The sequence below is a fragment of the Diceros bicornis genome, chromosome 10 (genome assembly GCF_020826845.1).
Source record: "Diceros bicornis minor isolate mBicDic1 chromosome 10, mDicBic1.mat.cur, whole genome shotgun sequence".
Taxonomy (NCBI): domain Eukaryota; kingdom Metazoa; phylum Chordata; class Mammalia; order Perissodactyla; family Rhinocerotidae; genus Diceros; species Diceros bicornis.
In genome coordinates, this window is record NC_080749.1 from 35,692,333 (window position 1) to 35,711,981 (window position 19,649).

General features: G+C 39.3%; 1 protein-coding gene across 2 annotated transcripts in view; it reads right to left on the reverse strand.

The window, feature by feature from the left end:
• ARL5A (ADP ribosylation factor like GTPase 5A) overlaps nucleotides 1–15,162 on the reverse strand; it is a 28,264-nt gene extending 13,102 nt beyond the window's left edge. The window contains exons 1-4 of one of the 2 annotated variants that reach the window (XM_058548963.1): nucleotides 14,856–15,153; nucleotides 3,956–4,016; nucleotides 3,353–3,500; nucleotides 1,267–1,350 (exon numbers count right to left, since the gene is read on the reverse strand). In XM_058548963.1, coding sequence (XP_058404946.1) covers nucleotides 1,267–1,350; nucleotides 3,353–3,500; nucleotides 3,956–4,016; nucleotides 14,856–14,901 — 339 coding nt within the window. In that variant the 5' untranslated portion in view covers nucleotides 14,902–15,153. Of the gene's footprint in view, nucleotides 1–1,266; nucleotides 1,351–3,352; nucleotides 3,501–3,955; nucleotides 4,017–14,855 lie in introns of both variants that reach the window. The other variant, XM_058548964.1, reaches the window with a different exon arrangement.
• Nucleotides 15,163–19,649: the final 4,487 nt, after the last annotated feature.

Sequence of the window (19,649 nt, forward strand, 5' to 3'; positions counted from 1 at the left end):
AATTCAACTTCATTTAAGATGAAGCTTTCAGAATTATTTTAAAATGTTTTATAGTTTTGTATTTAGTAATACATGTAAAGAATCATTATCAGTGATAATAAGATTTTATTGGTTCTTATGGCATATACGGAACATGTGACCAACCCCACGTCAAAATCTGTTTTTCATTCACACATTCTCATTCTTTGATCCATTTGCCCTCCAGAACTCTGCCTTTTTGGCTCTTCTTGACCCTATTAAGTGGCTTACTCCAGCTCCCAACTATCTGTAATTCCTTTCTTCTCTGGTAATTTCCCCGTTCAGTCTCCTTTCACTTTTCCAGCAGGCCCTATAGTTCTATTTCTTTTTTTTTCCCTAGCAGTGTACTCACCCACAACAGATGAGGTTAAGTGACCCGCCCAGGTTAATACCCCAGCTAGTCAAATTCAATGACTTTGTCTGGCCCCCACTACTGGGCTCTTTATATACTGATCCTGCTACATATTGGCCAATTAGAGTGCAAATCTCAAAAGCAAATCATTGAATCAGTATTAAAATTAATATAAAACTTCATTATAAAGATATCCCAGTTTTCTTAGGCTTTATTTAAATTCCACTCAAAAAATTATACTACATCTAAATATTAATTTTTCCATTTCCCCCTATAAATCTGAGTTGAGAAAGTACCCCCTGCAATAAAAGGCATGAAAAAATAATCAATTGCAACTATAGTAAATATTATATGATTTTATAGTTACTATTATCATTACTGACTATATTATTCAGTTTATTTAAATTATGCTACCAGTAATATTTCTCAAGGGCTAAGAAAATGTGGCTAGTCATATAGTTTTGTTTAGTCAAAGGGACAGTATCAGAGAAACCGAGGAGCAACAACGTTTAAATATTAGTCTGATAACTGAGTTACAATCAAGACTTGCTATGTGTCCCTGAGACTTTCAAATCTCATTTCCAATGATAATCTTCTGTATAATTAATCTATTAAAAATGTAAAATAAAAGCCAATTTAGGTCTTTTTGCCCAGGAAAACTTCTAGACTAAACTTATCTAGCATAAATGAAATAAAATTCTACAACTGACTCCACAATCTTTCCACTGCTTCCAGATACATTTCCAATTTAGGAAGTGTCAAAATTATAAAGCAGACATTGCCAGCAGACAAATAATTTTTTTAAAAATTTGAAACAGTATCTTCACGAGAAAGTAGAAAGGACAAATATGATATAAATACCACACACACACATCTAATGCCAGAATCCTACTTACCTCATGGGCTAACATTTTATAGAGTTCTTCTCTAGTTACAGAAATTCTTTCTCTGTCTGTACTGTCCACAACAACTATTACAAACTAAAATAATAACAAAAGAAATCATTAGTGATTACATAATTTGATATTTGTAAAATTTATAAAGTGCTCCTTTGATTTACATGCTACAAATATCAAGAAATTAGAACCTTATGGTATGGTATTATTGGAAAACCAGAGATACCTACTTATCATTGTGAAGCCTGAAGGTTTGATCCATTTCTAACTCAAATATATTTACTAATTTTTAAGAGAAAAATAAGAGAAAAGAGAATATGATGTTAACATTCTATGAGAATATTCTGCTAATATTCTAACCAATATATCACAAGTTTGTTTTCTAAATTAATATCTTGAATGCTAATGGGCCTATATCCATCTATTTACACTATAAGTCAATAAGAAAAAAATACATTATCGTTCTAAATTTAAGTTACATCTAGACAGATATTATTAATATCAATTTGAAAATCTAAAAAGGCCATGTGTATGGGAATAAAGAAATGTGACAGTTAAATCAAATTTTTTTAAAAATCAGCAAACTGAAAGAATAACTCAACATCTAAAACCATGCTCTATTCCTTATATAAATGTCACGTGCTACCTTCAAGCACAACTCTTTTTTGAACTGATGATAAGACTAGTATTGGAAGATGCAACAAAAGCCCTGAAAAGGAGCCGTGCAGGACTGAGCCACATTGCACCTCCTCCTCAACTCCAGGTGCCAAAGAGCACACGGGAAACAGGAGCAGATACAGTCACTTCAGGACGGCATGTTGGATGCCCAAGTTAATTCTGACTGCCTATTACTAACATGCACTATTTATTTTTTAGAACTAGCTTTTCGTTTCCAAATAAACCACTGTATTTTCAGGGTCTTTTCTATTCTTCAGATTTCATCAACCATAAGGCAGATGGATAAGAGAACTGCTACTTTACCTCTTCTCTCACTTGATACCTTACTAATGAGTGGCTTTATTGCTGTAAAGGCATTTTAATAAAGCTGTTAATTTTCAAGGTGTTGCCATGAATTTGATACCTGCAGCATTATAAATAGGAGTACTAACCATATATACCTTTCCTTTTCCAAAAAACATGATCAAATGCTTAATGAAGTGTTAGGGGATCAGGTTGTTAGAGACACTTAATAGTGTCTTAATGACATAATATTCATCTTTATATACATTTGGAGTCTTATTAACTTATAATCAGCACTACAAAAACAATTACCAAAGCCTTTCAATTTACAAGGTCTATACAATAAAGCTCTCAAATGTTGTAGGTCTGAAATTTCCTCTTGGGAAATAACATGTAAATAAAAACATGTGGGGCCAGCCCTGTGGCTTAGCGGTTAAGTGCATGCGCTCCCCTGCTGGTGGCCTGGGGTTCGGATCCGGGGTGTGCACCGACGCACCGCTTCTCCAGCCATGCTGAGGCCGCGTCCCACATACAGCAGCTAGAAAAATGTGCAGCTATGACATACAACTATCTACTGGGGCTTTGGGGGGAAAATAAATAAATAAATAAAATCTTTAAAAAAAAAACACATGTGATTAGGTCTAAACTGCTTTATAGCCAAAAGATAATGAATTGTTTAATGTGCAATTGTGTTGTACAAAAGAAAACACAACAGTAAAATTTTTGCCAGGACTCAAACCACCAGAGTGTTCTCATTTAACTAGGATTTCCTGTAAGTAGACAAAATAAATAGTAAGAGAGATATGAAATTACAAACTGTGAGATAGAGTTCATTATAAAAACAACTACTTAAGATAAGTTCTGGGATCAATACACAATCAAATTAATCAATCACCAATTCTTCCCACCGAGGTTCAATGCGAGTGTATCCACTGACCATATCCAGGGATCCATAGAGAACAATGACCCTGAAACAGGGGATCCAAGATTCCACTATGTTTAAACTCTACTTATATTAACACACTGTGATATTTCAAAAAGATTAACTAACTATAAGAGTTCCTATCTAGAAGGCGTTTCCCAAGCATTCTGTTCATATAAGTTTTAGTATACTAAAAAACATTACCTCTGTGTTAGTATAGTAAGTGTTCCAGGAAGAACGAAGAGATTCTTGGCCACCAATATCCCACATTAGGAAACGTGTATTATTAATCACTATCTCTTCTACATTACTTCCTATTGTAGGGGATGTATGTACGACTTCATTCATAGAACTGAAAATAAAAAGTTCACATATATTACAATTAGCAAGGAAGCTAGACTGTTTGAACATTTTTCAATCAAGAGATAAACCCCTTTTAGATTTTATAACCAAATGTCCCTTTACAACTAACTACCTCATAAGAATGAGCTAAAGGTTTAAACAGAGATGGAACTAGGTAGTGGACATCTGGAATACTCTGGATTCATTCCAGAAAACTATGTAAACAAATATTTCTCTACTTTCTATAAGCAAAACAACTGAACAATATGCCCAATGTCATATAATTTTCTAGCTTTCTAGAAACAGTTGCTTAAATCTGGCCCCTGGTTTATGGCCAATCTGCCTTCTCACAGAGTAACTTAGGTTCCATATAATTTTTTATTGCTTTCATTAATCAAATACCACGCAGGCAGAAAAAATAACTATAAACAACAAAATAAATTTTTTAAAGTAGTTAATACTTACAATTGATAAAGGATGGTAGTTTTCCCTGCATTATCCAGCCCAACAATGATAACTTTGTGCTCTGAAATAAAGAAAACACCAGAGATTTATTAATTAAAAACAAAAATTTTTAAATTTCCTATTTCATCCATTCTTTCCAGCTATGGTATAATTCAGTGCATGGCCCTATATACCTTCTTGGAACTCAAAAGAACATCCTAGCAAGACCAGCAGAAGTGTGCCAATAGTCTCACCTTCCCCACCCAGCTCATGCTACATAGAGACTTCTCATCTCTCCAGGAAGCCAGAAACACTATATTCTCTCTACTCTATGGAAGCCAACTCTCAGTAAAGTATCCCAAATGTAATCATAACAATCTACAAATGACTTAAGGTATAAAGGTTTCACATTGGACTAAGCCGTTTAAGTTCTAACTGTGTATTTTAGGCATCCGCTGGGTATGTGTGTGAGGTGGGGTGAATGGGAAAGAAAAAAAAAAAGAGCAGCCTTTTAAATCTGGTAGCAGAAGGCAAGGCCCCATTACAGGTAATTGTAAGCTATCTGCGTACATTTAAACCACAGGGCCATTCTAATGTAACAACCAAATCTAAGGACCTATGGCTATGGTGGCAGTGACTCCCTCCCCACTTGGCTCCTATGGCCTCACTTTCTCCAAATTTTCTTCCTCTGTCTCTTGATGTTTATCTTTTTTTCTCTGACTCCTGTTCCTTGGGTCTTCCTTCAAACATTCATGTTTCCCAGAGTTGTCTTCTTGCACTCTCTTCACATTTCAGCAAGGCACTCTTAGGACCCATCTATTTCCACACTGTCTAAAAACTATTCCCAAAGACAGCAGTGCGGAAGAAGCTATCTCCAAAGATGGCCCCTGGATACTCATTCTCCCTATAGTCCCCGCCTTGAATCTGGGCTGTTCCATGACTCACTTTTAACCAAGAGAATGCAGCAAAAGTGACGCTGTGTGACTTCCAAGCCTAGATCTAACAAACCTTGCAGCTGCTGCCTGGCTCTCTCGGACGAACCCCCCTGGGGTAAACGAGACACCATGTAACAAGTTCACCTACCCCAAGACTGCTATGCAGATGAGCGAGGAAGCCCAGGCTAATCATGTGGCCTGACCTTGTGGAGAGAAGCATGGTTGCCCTCAGCTGTTCCAGCCATTCCAGCTGAGACTCCAGACACAAATAAAGAAGGCATCTTGGACATACAGTCAGGTCAAGCTGTAGATGACTAGTTCTAGCTGCCATCCAACTGCAACCAAATGAGAAGCCCAAGCTAGAAATTCTTAGCTGAGCTCAGTCAACTCACAGAACAATGAGAGATAATAATAAATTATTGCTTTAAGTCACAAAATTTAGGAGCGGTTTGTTACACAGCAATAGTTAATAGAAGCACTGTGGAAAAATAACACGTATGTGATCTTGGGCAAATGACTTTTTTCTCTAACACTAAGTTTCCTCATTGTAAAATAGGGACAACACTACATATCTTTCAGGGTTGTGTAATGATTAAGATAGCACATGGGCAGTGCCTACTACCAAGAAAGACAGTTCCTAATCCATGTTCCCAAATCTCTCCTAAACTCCAGTCTACCTACTGGATAGACACAGTGCCACTCAACATATCCAAAAGCCAATATTCAAACCTGTCTCTAATTCTATCTTATCTAACTTGCTTAATGGTATTACCATTAATCCAGATACCACTGGAGTTTATACGAGTTTTCCCTCAACCCCAACATCTAATTTGTCACCAAGTTCTATTGAGTCCACCTCAAAAATATATCCTGGGGCCGGCCCCCTGGCTTAGCGGTTAAGTGCGCGCGATCCGCTACTGGCAGCCCGGGTTCGGATCCTGGGCGCACACTGACACACTGCTTCTCCGACCATGCTGAGGCCGCGTCCCACATACAGCAACTAGAAGGAAGTGCAACTATGACATACAACTATCTGCTGGGGCTTTGGGGGAAAAAAGGGAGGAGGATTGGCAATAGATGTTAGCTCAGAGCCGGTCTTCCTCAGCAAAAAGAGGAGGATTAGCACGGATGTTAGCTCAGGGCTGATCCTCCTCAAAAAAAAAAAAATATATACACATATATATATATATATATCCTGAAACTGCCTCCTCCCCACTGTCCTAGTTATAGTCCTCCTCATCTCTTACTGTAAAACATTCCCTCAGTTACCATCTCCAATCCATCTTCCTTGTTTCTAGAGTAATTTTTCTACACTATAAAGCTGATAATGCCACTCACTTATTTAAATGATGGCTCTCCATTTTGACATGAAGAAAAGGTTCAAGTTCTCAGCCTTGTAAATAAAGCCAGTCACAACTGACTAGGCTTCAGCTTTCTCTCTCACCACTATCACCAGGTATCTAAGCCGGAATTCAGGCCATTCTCCCCACATAAGTTGCCACATATGTTCACAGCAAACATTTCTCTACCTCTACTCATGGTTTTTCCCGTGCTGGAATTATCTTCCCCAATTCTTCATTTAGGGAATTCCTACTAACCTTTTAAGATTTAGCTTTCCAAGAAAAATCACTTTCTCCTGCTTTTCCACACCTCTAATATAGCACTTATCATAATTATTTACATGTATATTCATCTTCTCAGCTTAATGAGGCACCCTTCAAGTATACAGATCACATACTAATTATCTTTATATTCCCAGGACCTACAACTTTTTCTGGCACAGGGCAGGTACTCAAAAAATGTTCAATTAATATTCATTCTATAAATAATAAATGTTAAAGATTACAATACCTCAGAGTAAGGAGATCTTTTTTAAAAAGGCTTTCAATCAGATAGTAGATGTTTTCCAAATAGCTGCCATTTACCCTAAAGGGGAATTCCTAACGCTATACAGGTACCTCCCGTTATACCAAAATAGGAAGATCAAGTAAATAGCAAATTTTAATACAATCCATTTTATTCAATCACTCATTTCTTTGAGGAAAGAGCAGGCAGCTTAGAATCACTAGGGTCCTAAAGTGACATAACCATGCTCCCCCCATATAGGTTCTTAAAAATCATTTTAAAGATGCAGGGCCCAGTCTATTTCATCTTTAGAGATGACTAGGGTGAGGAAACTGAGAAAATGATCAAATACAAAGACAACATTTATTAAAAGTAAAGGGTTAATAATGTGTAGAGGGCATCCTAAGCGAAAGTCAGTTGAATTCCTCTGGTGAATTTACCTAGTGTATGGCCCTTAGTCCCCCAGGTGCACAAACTCAATCCTGCTACTATCTCAGAATGGACAGGACTCAGAGAAGGCAACTGATTAATATACAAACCGGAATGCCAAAACAAGTAACATACAATGAGACCAAACGTTCAAAACTACCTGACAAGTGCAGTCTCTCCCTAAGGAAAAGTATACAGAGTGACTAAATTAAAATCAGATCACTTGAGGAGCATGGAATCTCATCAAAGGGAATACTAGAGGCTGGGATGACTGATAAATCCATCCTCAAAGTAGGGCCACACTTGCATCAGGGCCAGATTATTGAGTCCTTGGAGCAAGGCACCTTTTCACCTGGGAAGTTTTTAAATGGCGTGGTAATTTTGCCTCTCTAATTCTATATTTTTCTATGTCCCCAAATTAAGTATTCCCCTTTTGATGACATATCTCTTCTTCAGTTCTATTAATACAAGCACCTATAAACATTTTAATACAAGTAGAGTTCGTATTAGGCTATATTCTGATCTCTGACTTGGACGGAAGTTTTTAGCTTCCCAGTTAAATACTAATTTTAATAATATAATTGTCAAAATGTCAGCTTATTTTTAAGTTTCAGGAATACCATTTTGTAACCCCCTCTGTATTAGCTGCAGGACTAAATTTAGACAGACTTGCCAATATTCAGGAAGAAAATACAATTACTCTGACCAATGAGAGAAATGGCACCCTAAAAATAGAACAAAATTAACAGAGGCAAAAGCAAACAAAATGTATACACACACTAAAAAATGTATGTGTGTGCGTGTATAAATAATATACACAGAGACCACAAATACAAAAGCGCACTGTCTCTTACAAGGTCCTTAATCACTTAAGGAGGTTAAACACCTATTCCAACCATGCTACCATTTTTCCAAATATTTTGCTACTCTTCTTTTGTAAATTGCTGTTCTGAACACCGTTCTGAACATTACCAATGGCGGCACACCTTTTAACCTCTGAAGATGAATCTGATTGGGGGGGGGGTGGGCACCAAGGTATCATCTCAGTCCCAAGGTAAAAGGCAGATAAAATGAGTGCTTTTTGTTGTTAAATGAGGTGTGATCCTAAATAAGAATGATTTAAAAATTTGTCTCTAAAGAAATTCTAAAAGAAGTTTCAAAAGGTATTTTGAGTAACAGTAGGGCGTATCAGTAGAAAAACTAACCAGCCTCATAAAATGATAGTTTTAAGGTGAAAACCTTATCTGGTTTTGTTTTTTTAAGTGGTCTCCTTACTTTAGCCCTGTCCCATAGGACTTATTTCCTGATTCCAAACAGTACTTCTCTACCACTTCTATAAGGAAGGATTGACTAGGCAAAAAATCCTACAGAAAGATTCTTTATCATATCTGACCATAAGCTGAACATGATAAGCAAGGTAACTGTGAACAAAACCACTGCGTAGTAACACACATACACTGAGATAAAGCAGACAGCAGAAGAGGGGATTCCATATTCTCATAACACAAATTAGTTGCCTGCTGAGGATAGGATGGGGTTAACAGTTTCAAAACACAACATCATTACAGCCACTGTACAGAATGCACTAGAGAATCAATAAACTGGAATTAGATAACATAATCTGTGGTGGACACAGATTTAAACTTAGTCTTTCTTCGGTAGTACCTAGAAATAAAGAAAGCACACTGGGGAGAGAAGGTATGGTGGATAACACAGAGTGAGAATTCATGACTGGCATGGTGGAAAATAAACAGGAGTCAAGTGTCAGAGATGGTGACAGGGGAAGTAATGAAGCAGTTTAGACCATTCTCCATACTGGAAACAACCTCCCTTTTCTATCTAATTTTACAAACTCAATGGATTCCTATGTCACCTACAAATGCATGAATATGCAAACATTCCTCCAAACACTTAAGACATAAAGCAGATTTCTAAAGTCAATTAAGGGAATGTAAGCTAATAGATTTGAACATATGAAGTTCTTTTTAATGGTTAAAACATTCTAAAAAGAAAAAAAGGAAGAAAAAATTCAAATCAGACGTGTGCAGAACCTGGAAAATCTCCAAGGAGTCACACATTCTGTGGAACAGTCTGAGATCTCTTTGGAGGGTATTCCAATGAGGAAACCATGATCCAGAGGATCTTCACCTCTTCATCCCACCCAAATACCTACAAGTCACATTCATCACCAACTTCTAACCACTCCCTCCTAAGACTTGCCTCTATTTGAGTTTTTGTGTGCTTTAAAATAAAGCACCAATGGCTGTTTCTAACAGCTCTCTAAGTCAAAAGTATAGCATGTGGGTCAGAGTGAGAACTATAAAATTAAGACATAATTGTGTAATGGGCTCAAAGGTAAGGGTGCCAACTCAATGGTGAAAAGCCAGTTTATTCCCAACAGTAGGGGTGGATTGTTCACAAACACTAATACTAAATCAACTTCCTTTGAACATCCTCTCGCTCTTGCACCATCCCAGCCTGCTCCTCCCATTACCAAGGTGAAATAGCATTCTATGTAAAACATAAATTTGTAGCCAAAAAGTGCTATAACGCACTTCAAATACTCCATAGAACCTAAAATATAATATGCATACTAAGAGATAATGTTATTATGGGCAAATGTAATAAAACTCCCGGTTATTCTAATTCGTTGATGCATGTGATTCATTACAAGTTCACTGCTTACTACGATTTTTCTTTTAGAATATCTATGCCACAGCATTCTTGCAGTTACTCCGATAAGCCAAAACAACTACACACTGTTATAATTCTTGGATGGAATTCTGAGTTATCTTCTAGGCTTTAGTTTCCCAATCAATACTTTACTGTTTTGTCAAGAAAATGCTCCTTGTTTCCCTTCTTCACTTCCTTGTGATACACCCAGGCAGCCTACCAGTTCTATTCATTGCCAGGTTCTAAAAGTCAATATATGTCCCTCCAAATTCCAGTCAGTAAATTAAGCAAAACAATCTAATTGCCATCCTGAAGGCCTTCTATCTCTGTGAATCATACTAAAGTCAGAAAACACAAACACTAAGGCAGATAAATTGAGAGTCATTCTAATTCTTCATTCTCACCTCATATCCAAACTATCACTAAGCCCTACTGATCCTATCTCACATAGAACAAAAAATCCATTTCTGTCACATTCTCTATAGTTCTCCCAGTACATGGCACAGAGCCTGGAATAAAGCATGTGCTTAATAAAGTATGAATGAAGAAATAAATCAGATCTGGAAGATATAAAGGTTAGAAGGGAGATAGCCAATCAAGTCACTTTGTATCAAAAATTCAACTTTTAAAACCTAAAAGTATCATCAATAAAAAACAGTTTGAAAATAAACCTGCTATTGATAGCAATGTAGTGAAGTTTCGGGGGAAAAAAAGACAAATTTCTCTTTTGCACTAAGAGGTGGTTGAATGAAAGGCAATGATTATACATGGCAAAATTAGAGATCCAATCAGAAAACAGAAACCACACAATAATTTGAACTTTCAAAGTGTAGCATAAAGAAAACAAACTATTCAAGAGGCTTGGAGTAACAGGGGTTGGCTAAGAAGAAATAACTCTAAAGATTATAGGAATGACAAATACAATGAACATCCACTACCCCTAGTGCTGAGGAAGAGCCCCCCGTGCCCCCAGGACTGAGATGCAGACTTTGTTGGAGGGCTTTGCCAGGGCTCACTGAATGGCAGAGAAGTAATTGTGGGGACTTGCCAGTGGATCTTCCCAGAAATCCTCCCTTTGGGGTGATGGGAAAACTGTTCAATGGGAGGGCCTCCATTCTGAAATCAACTCAAGTGGGTGCGAGGGGAAGCTGCTGGCTACTGCTGACCACTATGCAGTACAAGAACCAGCCACTGGAGGTGCTCACACAGCAAGAACAGGACAGAACCTGCTGAGAGCACACTGCACCCAGAAGAGAAACCCTTTCATCCTGCAATGTCCCTCCCGTGCTGTCCACTAACAAAGCCTGATACTGTGCCAGCTGGCAAAAGAAAAATATTTAAGGGATCCAGCTCCACATCCAGAGAGCATGCATAAAGGGTGAATTTAGAACTAAAATTTTTAATAACTGGCACAGTCCACCCCTTTGATTACTCAGCTTCCGTATGTATTCTTCTACATGTTTGAACTCCCATACAATAAAAAAAAAAAACAGAAGCAGCGGTGGCTTTCCCAGGACCAGGAGCTGGCAGCACTGGCAGCTTCTCCAGCACTCATTCATAACTTACCATCCCTTTTCTAAGAACCAATCAGAAGAATGATACAAAGCTAACAACGGGAAACATCACAACTTCTTTCATAGTTCACGTTAGTGTCAGAGAGTTCTTCCTTTTATCTAATGCGAGTCCATCTTATACAAAGAAAGGTGTTTTTTGTTTTTTTTTTTAAAGAGCACTAACCGTGGCTAGAAGATCTTGGTTAAAATCCCAGGTTTATCACTTTTCATTGTAGTGCTCTTTACCCAAGGTTTCTCTGCCCCTGTAAAATGCAGAGAATATCTACCTCATAGAGTTGCTGTGGACAGTAAATCAATTAAGTGAAGACTAAATCAACTAACTAGTGTAAAACACTTAGAAGCTAACCTTACAGTAAATGTTAATAAAAAAGTCAGCAAGTGTTAACTGTTATTATTTTAGCTACAGAGATGGAGTTAGCTCATTTTCTGTCTCCCCACACTAGAATGAATGCTCAGTAAAGGCAGGGGGATTTGTCTGTTTTGTTCTCTGCCTTATCCCTACCACCTAAAACAGTTCCTGGCAAAAAATAGGTGCTCAAAAATATTTGTTTAATAAACAAACAAACCACTGATCACAAGCCCTTCTATACCAAAAGATCGTAATGGCAACTCTTCAAAGATCTAAAGTTGTGAAGACTTAACAGGTTAGTAACGGAGAAACAGTTAACAAGAAAAAAAAAATCATAGGAAAAAACGATGCCAACCTCTTCTTTAAGAAGAAAAATATCAACAACATATTTCTTGAGTGTTTTAACTTGCTTGGCTCTGGCATTACCAGTTGTATGGCCTAGGAAAATCACTCCACTGGAACCTCAGTTTCCTCTTTTCAGGGGGAAAGAATAACTACCTCAAAGGACAGTTGAAACATTTTTTTTAATGATGTATATAACATCATCTAGGACAAAGTTTGTACTCTACTGAATTTAAATATCACCTAAATGCATCTTCTGGATTTTCAAGTTTGAGCACTACTCAACTAGCTTTCACTGTGCATTCAACCTATCTACGCTTAAACTGAAAAAGTTGTTCTAAAGGGGTTTCAGAAAAGAGATATGGCACAGTTTAAGTTTCATCAGCATGGCAAATTCTGTAATCCCTCAAACTATTCTAAGAGTGTACGTGAAAAGAATACAGGATTGTGTTCTCTATCTTACGAAAGCAAAATAAAGCATCTAAGCTAAAACTAACATATATACCCAATTTAACACAGAACTGAAAAGACCAACAAGTATCTGGCATTAGATTTAATGGTGAATATTTTGAAAAGTGACCCTACTGATAAGACAACCACATCATTTAGCAGAAGAGAAATAGTTTATTCACATTTTCACAATATTGACATCTAAATTTCTAGAACTTAACTTCATTAATTCCTCTTACTATTAATTTCCCAACACTGAAATAAACATCCCGACAAAAATTACCACAAAATACAGGTAATAAGGGCACTACTATTAGAGATTTTCAGTGGTAACAATGCACACATTCTTATTATTTACTACTGGCAAGTAGCTCTTGGGAAAGCTCTGATTCATTCTTAAGTTACAGAGACAAATAACTTTATCATTGACTGAAAACAGAAAGTGGAGGGCCCGCCTGGTGGCACATACCGGTTAAGTTCATGTGCTCCACTTCGACGGCCTGGGATTCGAAGGTTCAGATCCCGGGCATGGACCTACACACTGCTTGTCAAGCCATGCTTTGGCGGCGTCCCATATAAAGTAGAGGAAGACGGGCACAAGACGTTAGCCCAGGGCCGATCTTCCTCAGCAAAAAGAGGATTGGTAACAGATGTTAGCTCAGGGCTAATCTTCCTCACAAAAAAACAGAAAGTGGAGATATCTAATTTTTCTTGCAGTACTAAAGATCAATTAACTAGCAAAGTCTTTCTAAATTTCATAGCAGAGTTGAAATACTACCTTCGCTAAAAGTATTACAAAGTTATGAATGTTAAAACTAGAATAGATCTTATCTACTTTAAGCACCACCAGTTTTACAGCAACCTAAGTCTCATTCTTGAGTCCTAGAGATTAGGTTTTCAAGATTTGTAGGCTCCAGTCACATAGTCAAGATCCCTGGTGTTCAAGGTCAGAACACCTGGCCCCAGATAGGTTAAGTGACTGCTTCCCACGCTCCCCGTCCCAAGAGAAACAGCTAGCCAGAGACAGTGCAGATTACAACCGGTGTCCCCGCTTTATGAAAAATCCTCACATCAGAAAAATCATTTGAAATACTGCTTTTCAATTTAGTATCAAGTGATCTAGAATATCATCTTTTTTTTTTTAAAGATACACTAGAGACCACAAGTTCCAGTTCTGCTCTCTTCTCATCACCTTTTTACAGCAGCATCTGGATCATGAAGGAGGAAGTGTGCGTAGTGGTTGTCCATAACACACCCTACTATTCATTTAAGCGTTGATCGGAAAACTTTCGGGAAAATCACTAGCAGCTTACAGAAGAGAAAAACACAAACTAACTTACTGACAGCTGGAATGATGAATCACCCAACTGAATTTAAAAAGAAACAAAAATACACCACTGACTATATTGTATCTTAAAGACTATCAAGTCTTTTTGTTAAAACTGTATCCTCCTTCCCCAGTTTTATAACAATCATTTTCTAACAAATTTTAATAAACCTGATAATGCATTTCAAACGAATGTTTGAGTTTAGACGAACTTAAGCATTCCTACGTGACAATACACTCTATACTTGGTAACTTGCTAGTTACCTGCGGTTAACAAATGTTTCATATGGTATGGTTTTTAAATGCTTTCAGTGAAACACTTTTAACATTTTTAACTCAGAAAAACTCTCCTTAAATAAGCAACACAAGTAGGAAAATGACCTTAAGCTTAACCTTAGACACAGATATAAATACGGCAAACGGAGAGAGGTCCATCACTACTCAGGATGCAGAAGAGTCTCCCCAAAGTGGGCTGGAGGTGCAGGAAAGGCTCATAAACCTGAGGTGTACTGGACAAGTCAAGAGCGTTTCCTCATGTTTTCCGCATTCTGCAACCCTCGGTCGCTCAGTGGTGCGGCTGGGGCCATAACCTATAACCTTCATCCCAGAGAACCCCAGCATTTCTCCGTGGTGTGCAAACCCAACCGCTGGCAGAAAACGGGCTGAAAGACAGGCCAGACACTGCCACTCGGGGACGTCGAACGTAGGGCAAGAAACCTTCCTTTTCCACTCCCAACCGAAATCGGAGCAATGGGCGTATTTGCGGAATGGATTTCTTAGGAAGGTCCCGTAACACAAAGGGCTGCGAGTCAGGAACCGGCCCCGAGCTGGGAGCAGGATGGAGCAGCCCCAGGCCGGCATCCGCGCAGCCCGCACCCAGCGCGGAGACGGCGCGCGACCGCGCAGCCCACACTCCGGAAGTATTCGGAGACCCCCACCCGCCCGGCCAGGGCTGACGCTCTCCCCCACCCGTACGCCTGCGGCCCGAGCTCCTCACCCTGGTGATTGAACAGTCTCCAAATCCTGGTGAAGAGAATTCCCATTCTCGGGCAGCGGACCCCCCTCCAGCCGCCCGGGCCGCCTGGCCGCCCCGGGCTCAGGCTGAAGGGGAGGAGAGAGACGCGCAGGAGCCTCCGCCTCTGCCGCTGCTGCTCCCGCGCTGGCCGCCGGCCCGCTTCCTAGGAGCCGGAGGGAGGCCGAAGCCCAGGCCGCCCTGCCGCGCGCGAGGCCCCGCCGCTGCCGCCGCGGCTCTCGCCTGGCTCGCGGACATCGCCGCCGCGTTGTCTGCGGCGAGCCTCGCGGGCCACCGTCCTCCCCAGCTCCTCCTGGGCGGCTGCGGCGGCGGCGACCACGCGGGCGGGGGAGGCGAGGGGCGGGGCGGGAGGGCGCAGGCGCGCGGCCGGAGGGGCGGGGCCTGGGAAAGGGCGCCCGCCTGGCCCCTGCTTATCTGCATAACCAGGGGAACTGTAGGCTGCGGGGCTGAGCCCAGGGATCGAGGCAATGCAGGCTGCGGGTTGGGGCAGGCTGCGGGTTGGGGCAGACGGCTGTGGACTGCTTGCTGTAGAGTCCCCGCCGTTTTGTTTTTCCCTGCATTTCTTCCACAGAGCCATAATGCAAACATGCTATTGAGTGCCCAGTGCGCATCCCCAACCCTTCACACACATTACACCCAAGAGTCCCACATCCTGGCCCTCAAAGAAAGGCGTTCCAGCAGTGCTTTTGAGAGATGCTTAACACCTTTCTCTCTCAACCCTCTTGCCCCAGACACCCAGCAGAGTGGCCTTACCTAGGCAATCGCCTTATGGTCGTCTTCGTACCTTAGGGCTCTGCCCTTTCCAATCTCCCTCCACTTTCAGTCAATTTTTGCCCGAAGCAACGATTTTGATCAAGTCACTCCCATGTTTGAAAATATTTAGTGGCCCCTAAACTGATTGAGCAGGAGTGTCCAAATACCTTAGATACTCATTGTACTCCACAAGCTGGCCCCACCTGTCCTTTCCAGCTGTAACTCTCATTATTCCAAGCTGGTTAAACAGCTGGTCAAATGTTCTCTGCTCTTGCAGTCTTCTTGCCCATACACCTTGAACAGCCGTGTCCTGGGCTATGCAAGTGTCACACTGTGTTTAATCAACCTTCTACTGTGGGGTATTTAGTTGAAAACTAGAATATAAGTGAATCATTAGGTAACTTGATATCAGAGTTCTTGTTCCATGTGTTATTTTTTCAGTTGGGCAAGTTAACCTCTCTAGGGCTCAATTTTTACATATGTAAAAGCAGAGTTTGCTCTGAGGTCCTTTGATTCTAGGTCATCTGATGACTATGATAATTAGTCTTTACTCTTGTTAGAGGCATCAGGTCATAAAAAAGAAACAGGTTATTTCTTCTCTTCCACAAAGAAACCAGAAACACCTCCATTCCCTTCTAGTCTCCTTAACTGTGGTATGAAGGAAGACAAAGAAACATGTAGGGGAGCTGCACAGGCGTTTTGAACTGCTTTGCCCCCCATCCTCAAGAGGTGAATGAAATGAAACAAAATCAACAACAAACTATACCTTTCCACCTCACTTCTCCTAGCCATACACTATTTTATCTCAATATATAGAAAAGTACAGCATACGAGTAAGACCTCGAGACAGTCTAGAGTTTTTCATAGTTGTCTGGGCTAGAAAACTTTTACATGTAAAACAAAGGGCAGCACTGATGACTGAAATGCGTCTCTTCTTGAACAGTTGTGCAAGAAAAAGTCCATCCTTGATTTCTTTGGGGGCTTATGGTTAAAAAGCCAAAGTTTAGAGAAGACGTAAGAAGAGAAAGAAAATTATTATATTAATTCATTTTAATTTATGAATTGTTTATATTTACACAATACTCTCTAGGCTATTTAGAAAAACAACAATATTGTTTGCATAACCAGTTTACATTAACTCTTTAGTAGTTCCATTCTTGCACACTGTAGGTAATTCTTTTGGCAGCTCTAAGACATTTTGCAAACTCACCACACATCTCTGTCAGCTTATTAAATGGATGTCATATCCATATTAACTTGCAAATTTAGTGCTTCATATTTTATAATCTACATTAAGGAGATTATTTTCTAAGTGTCTCTCAAAAAAAAAGAAAAAAAGAGAATTTACCTAATACAGTCTTGTCCAACTATAGAATCCATGGGCAAAATACCAATTTGGAACTACTATAGAAGTAATTGGGAATGCTTGTTGAGTGGAACTATTTGTGCAAACAGAATCCTTATGAGACTTTTTAAAGACTAATTTATCCATGATTATAGTGATGTGCAAAGGTCATTGGAGAGACTTTTGCTTCCAGGTATGAGAGAGTAGGATGGTCTGGAATTGCCCTCCTACCATTAATGAATAGTAAACTGGACAAAATATAGAAAACAACTGTTTCCAGATATTGGACAACACACGGGACAGGACTGTGATCCCTGATAAGAGACACAAATGAGATGAGTTTACCTTTACCTGGATTTTCTGCCTGGAGGCAATTCCCAGGCAGCTGTTGAGGGAGCAGGAGCTCAAATAGAGTCTGGCAATCTTGAGTTGAAAACATAGATCAGTGTTCCAAGAGATCAAGGCAGCTAGCATTTGTGAAGCAGAGTGACTGAAAAGAGGGAGCTATCCAGAGAAAATCTCCAGAAACCTACCTAGGTTGAGCCATTGAGTCTTTGGCTGCATGTCAATCTGTATGTGTGCAGTATGGAACCAGTATGAAACCCCATGAGGCTGGTCAGTAATAATTTCTGAGTCAAAAACAAGTACCAGGGAGCTATAAAACAAGTAATTCCTAGAGCTTACAAAGCGCCAGGAATCATCTGAATTTCCCTCAGCCAGAGTAAAGGGAACTCACTGAATATATGGGACATTCAGTAGACACCCCAGAGACCTGAGAAGAGGAGCTAAATTAGCCTAAGAATCTTAAGTCCTACTCCAGCCCAGTCCTAAAGAGCTTAAAAACAAACCTTGAAAGAATCAGACTGATCCACAATTGCCTATCAAAACAAGTCCAACCATCTTTAAAGGAATACAAAATCAAGTCATCCAAAATGGAAAATTTACAATATCTTGACTCCAATAAAAAAAATTACTGGATATACAAAGAAACATGAAAATATGACCCATAACCAAAAGAAAATAGCTCTACAGAAACAGATCCAGGCACAGGGAAGTTACGTGTCTGCCCCAAGCTCATAGCTCATTACTGCTGGATCCAGGCTTTGAACCCAGGCAAGGGTTGGAGCTCAGTCTAACCACTATGCTAATCGGCATGTTGATGGCAGGACAAACAAGATGTTTCTCTCTACAACCCGTCTTATTAGTGGAGATGTGTTGATGACGAGAGAGTTGGCTTCAGTCACAGGGCCAGGTTGATGGAGTGATTGCAGTGAGCTGCAGTTCTTCCAGTTGGGAGTTTTGGATCGTTGGGTGAAATGCCTTGATCGTTGGGGCAGCCTTATATACCACTTCAGTAACTCAGTTACCATTCATTCAGTCAACATTTGTTGTATTCCAGGCATTGTTTTGTATGCTTCAGATGACTACTCGCTTAAAAGCATTTAATATATATTTTTAGATAAAAGTACTTTAGAGAGAAAAGTGACAACGAGCTTTGGTTTCCTCATTTGTAGTTGGGTCTAATAATCTCTGCCCTGCCTATTTTACAGGGGTGCCAACTGGATTAAATGTGATAATGCTTGTGAAATAACTTGGCTGTAATAAATCACTGTATAATTCTAATGCAGTGATAAGAATCAACATAGCACACATTTCTTCTGAACTTCTTGCACACTGCAATGAGAGAAAAGTCAAATGCCAATCAAGTCATAGCAGGGACAGCTGACGCCGAGCACATGAAATGTCTAGTCCTAAGCCATATGCCATCCATGGAATTCTTACGGGTACAAGATACCTTTGGAATTCTGATAACTGCTATGTTAAAGCAATCATTTAGAGGTTTCTTGTGAACAATAAGATTTATTTAGTTTATTTTTCTATATTGTATTGAATCCTATTTCACACACATTTGTAATATATTCTATTTCATGTACGTGTGCATTTAACCTACAAGCTCTTTCCTAATACAGTACTTTTTTTGTGATCCCTCATAGCACCTAGCACAGTATTCAGGAAATAGTCATTTAATTGAATCTGTGTTTTAACGGTAAATGTTTAGACTTTTTTCCTTTCGGAGGTACAGATTTATACCTCTTGATTTCCAGTACTTCTTCAGTATATCTCTAGAATAATATAAAGGAGAGGTATAACGCTGGTTTCAGTGTTTTTTCATTTATTATATAAAAGAAAAAAATTAACGCAATTGGTTTGTACACATTTAAATTCCATAAAACAAATCCATAGAAATTAGGATATTATATGCATGCACTCTGCATTTTCTTTGTTAAATGTTTTGGTTCACAAAAATAACAACACATTTTTTTCTTTAAAGCCACTGAAGCAGAGGGAGAACAAAGCATGCAGCACTGTATACATTTGCATAGTATATTACCCAGCATGCCTTGTAGAATGCTCACATACACCTATATAAGAAAAATAAAAGGGGGTAAATTATCAAAATAAATAACTGAAAGTTAAAGAAAGGAAAAATTATTTGACATAGGTGATTTTTTTTTTTCCACTTTGTAGCTGGAGATACAGCAATAGCTTGGGATATCAACAGCCCTCAGAACAGTAGGGAAAATGTTTTCACATCCACTTGCCATATTTATTTTGAGTATTAATAAGTTTATCTGTTTTTTCCCTCCTGCCACCCCTTC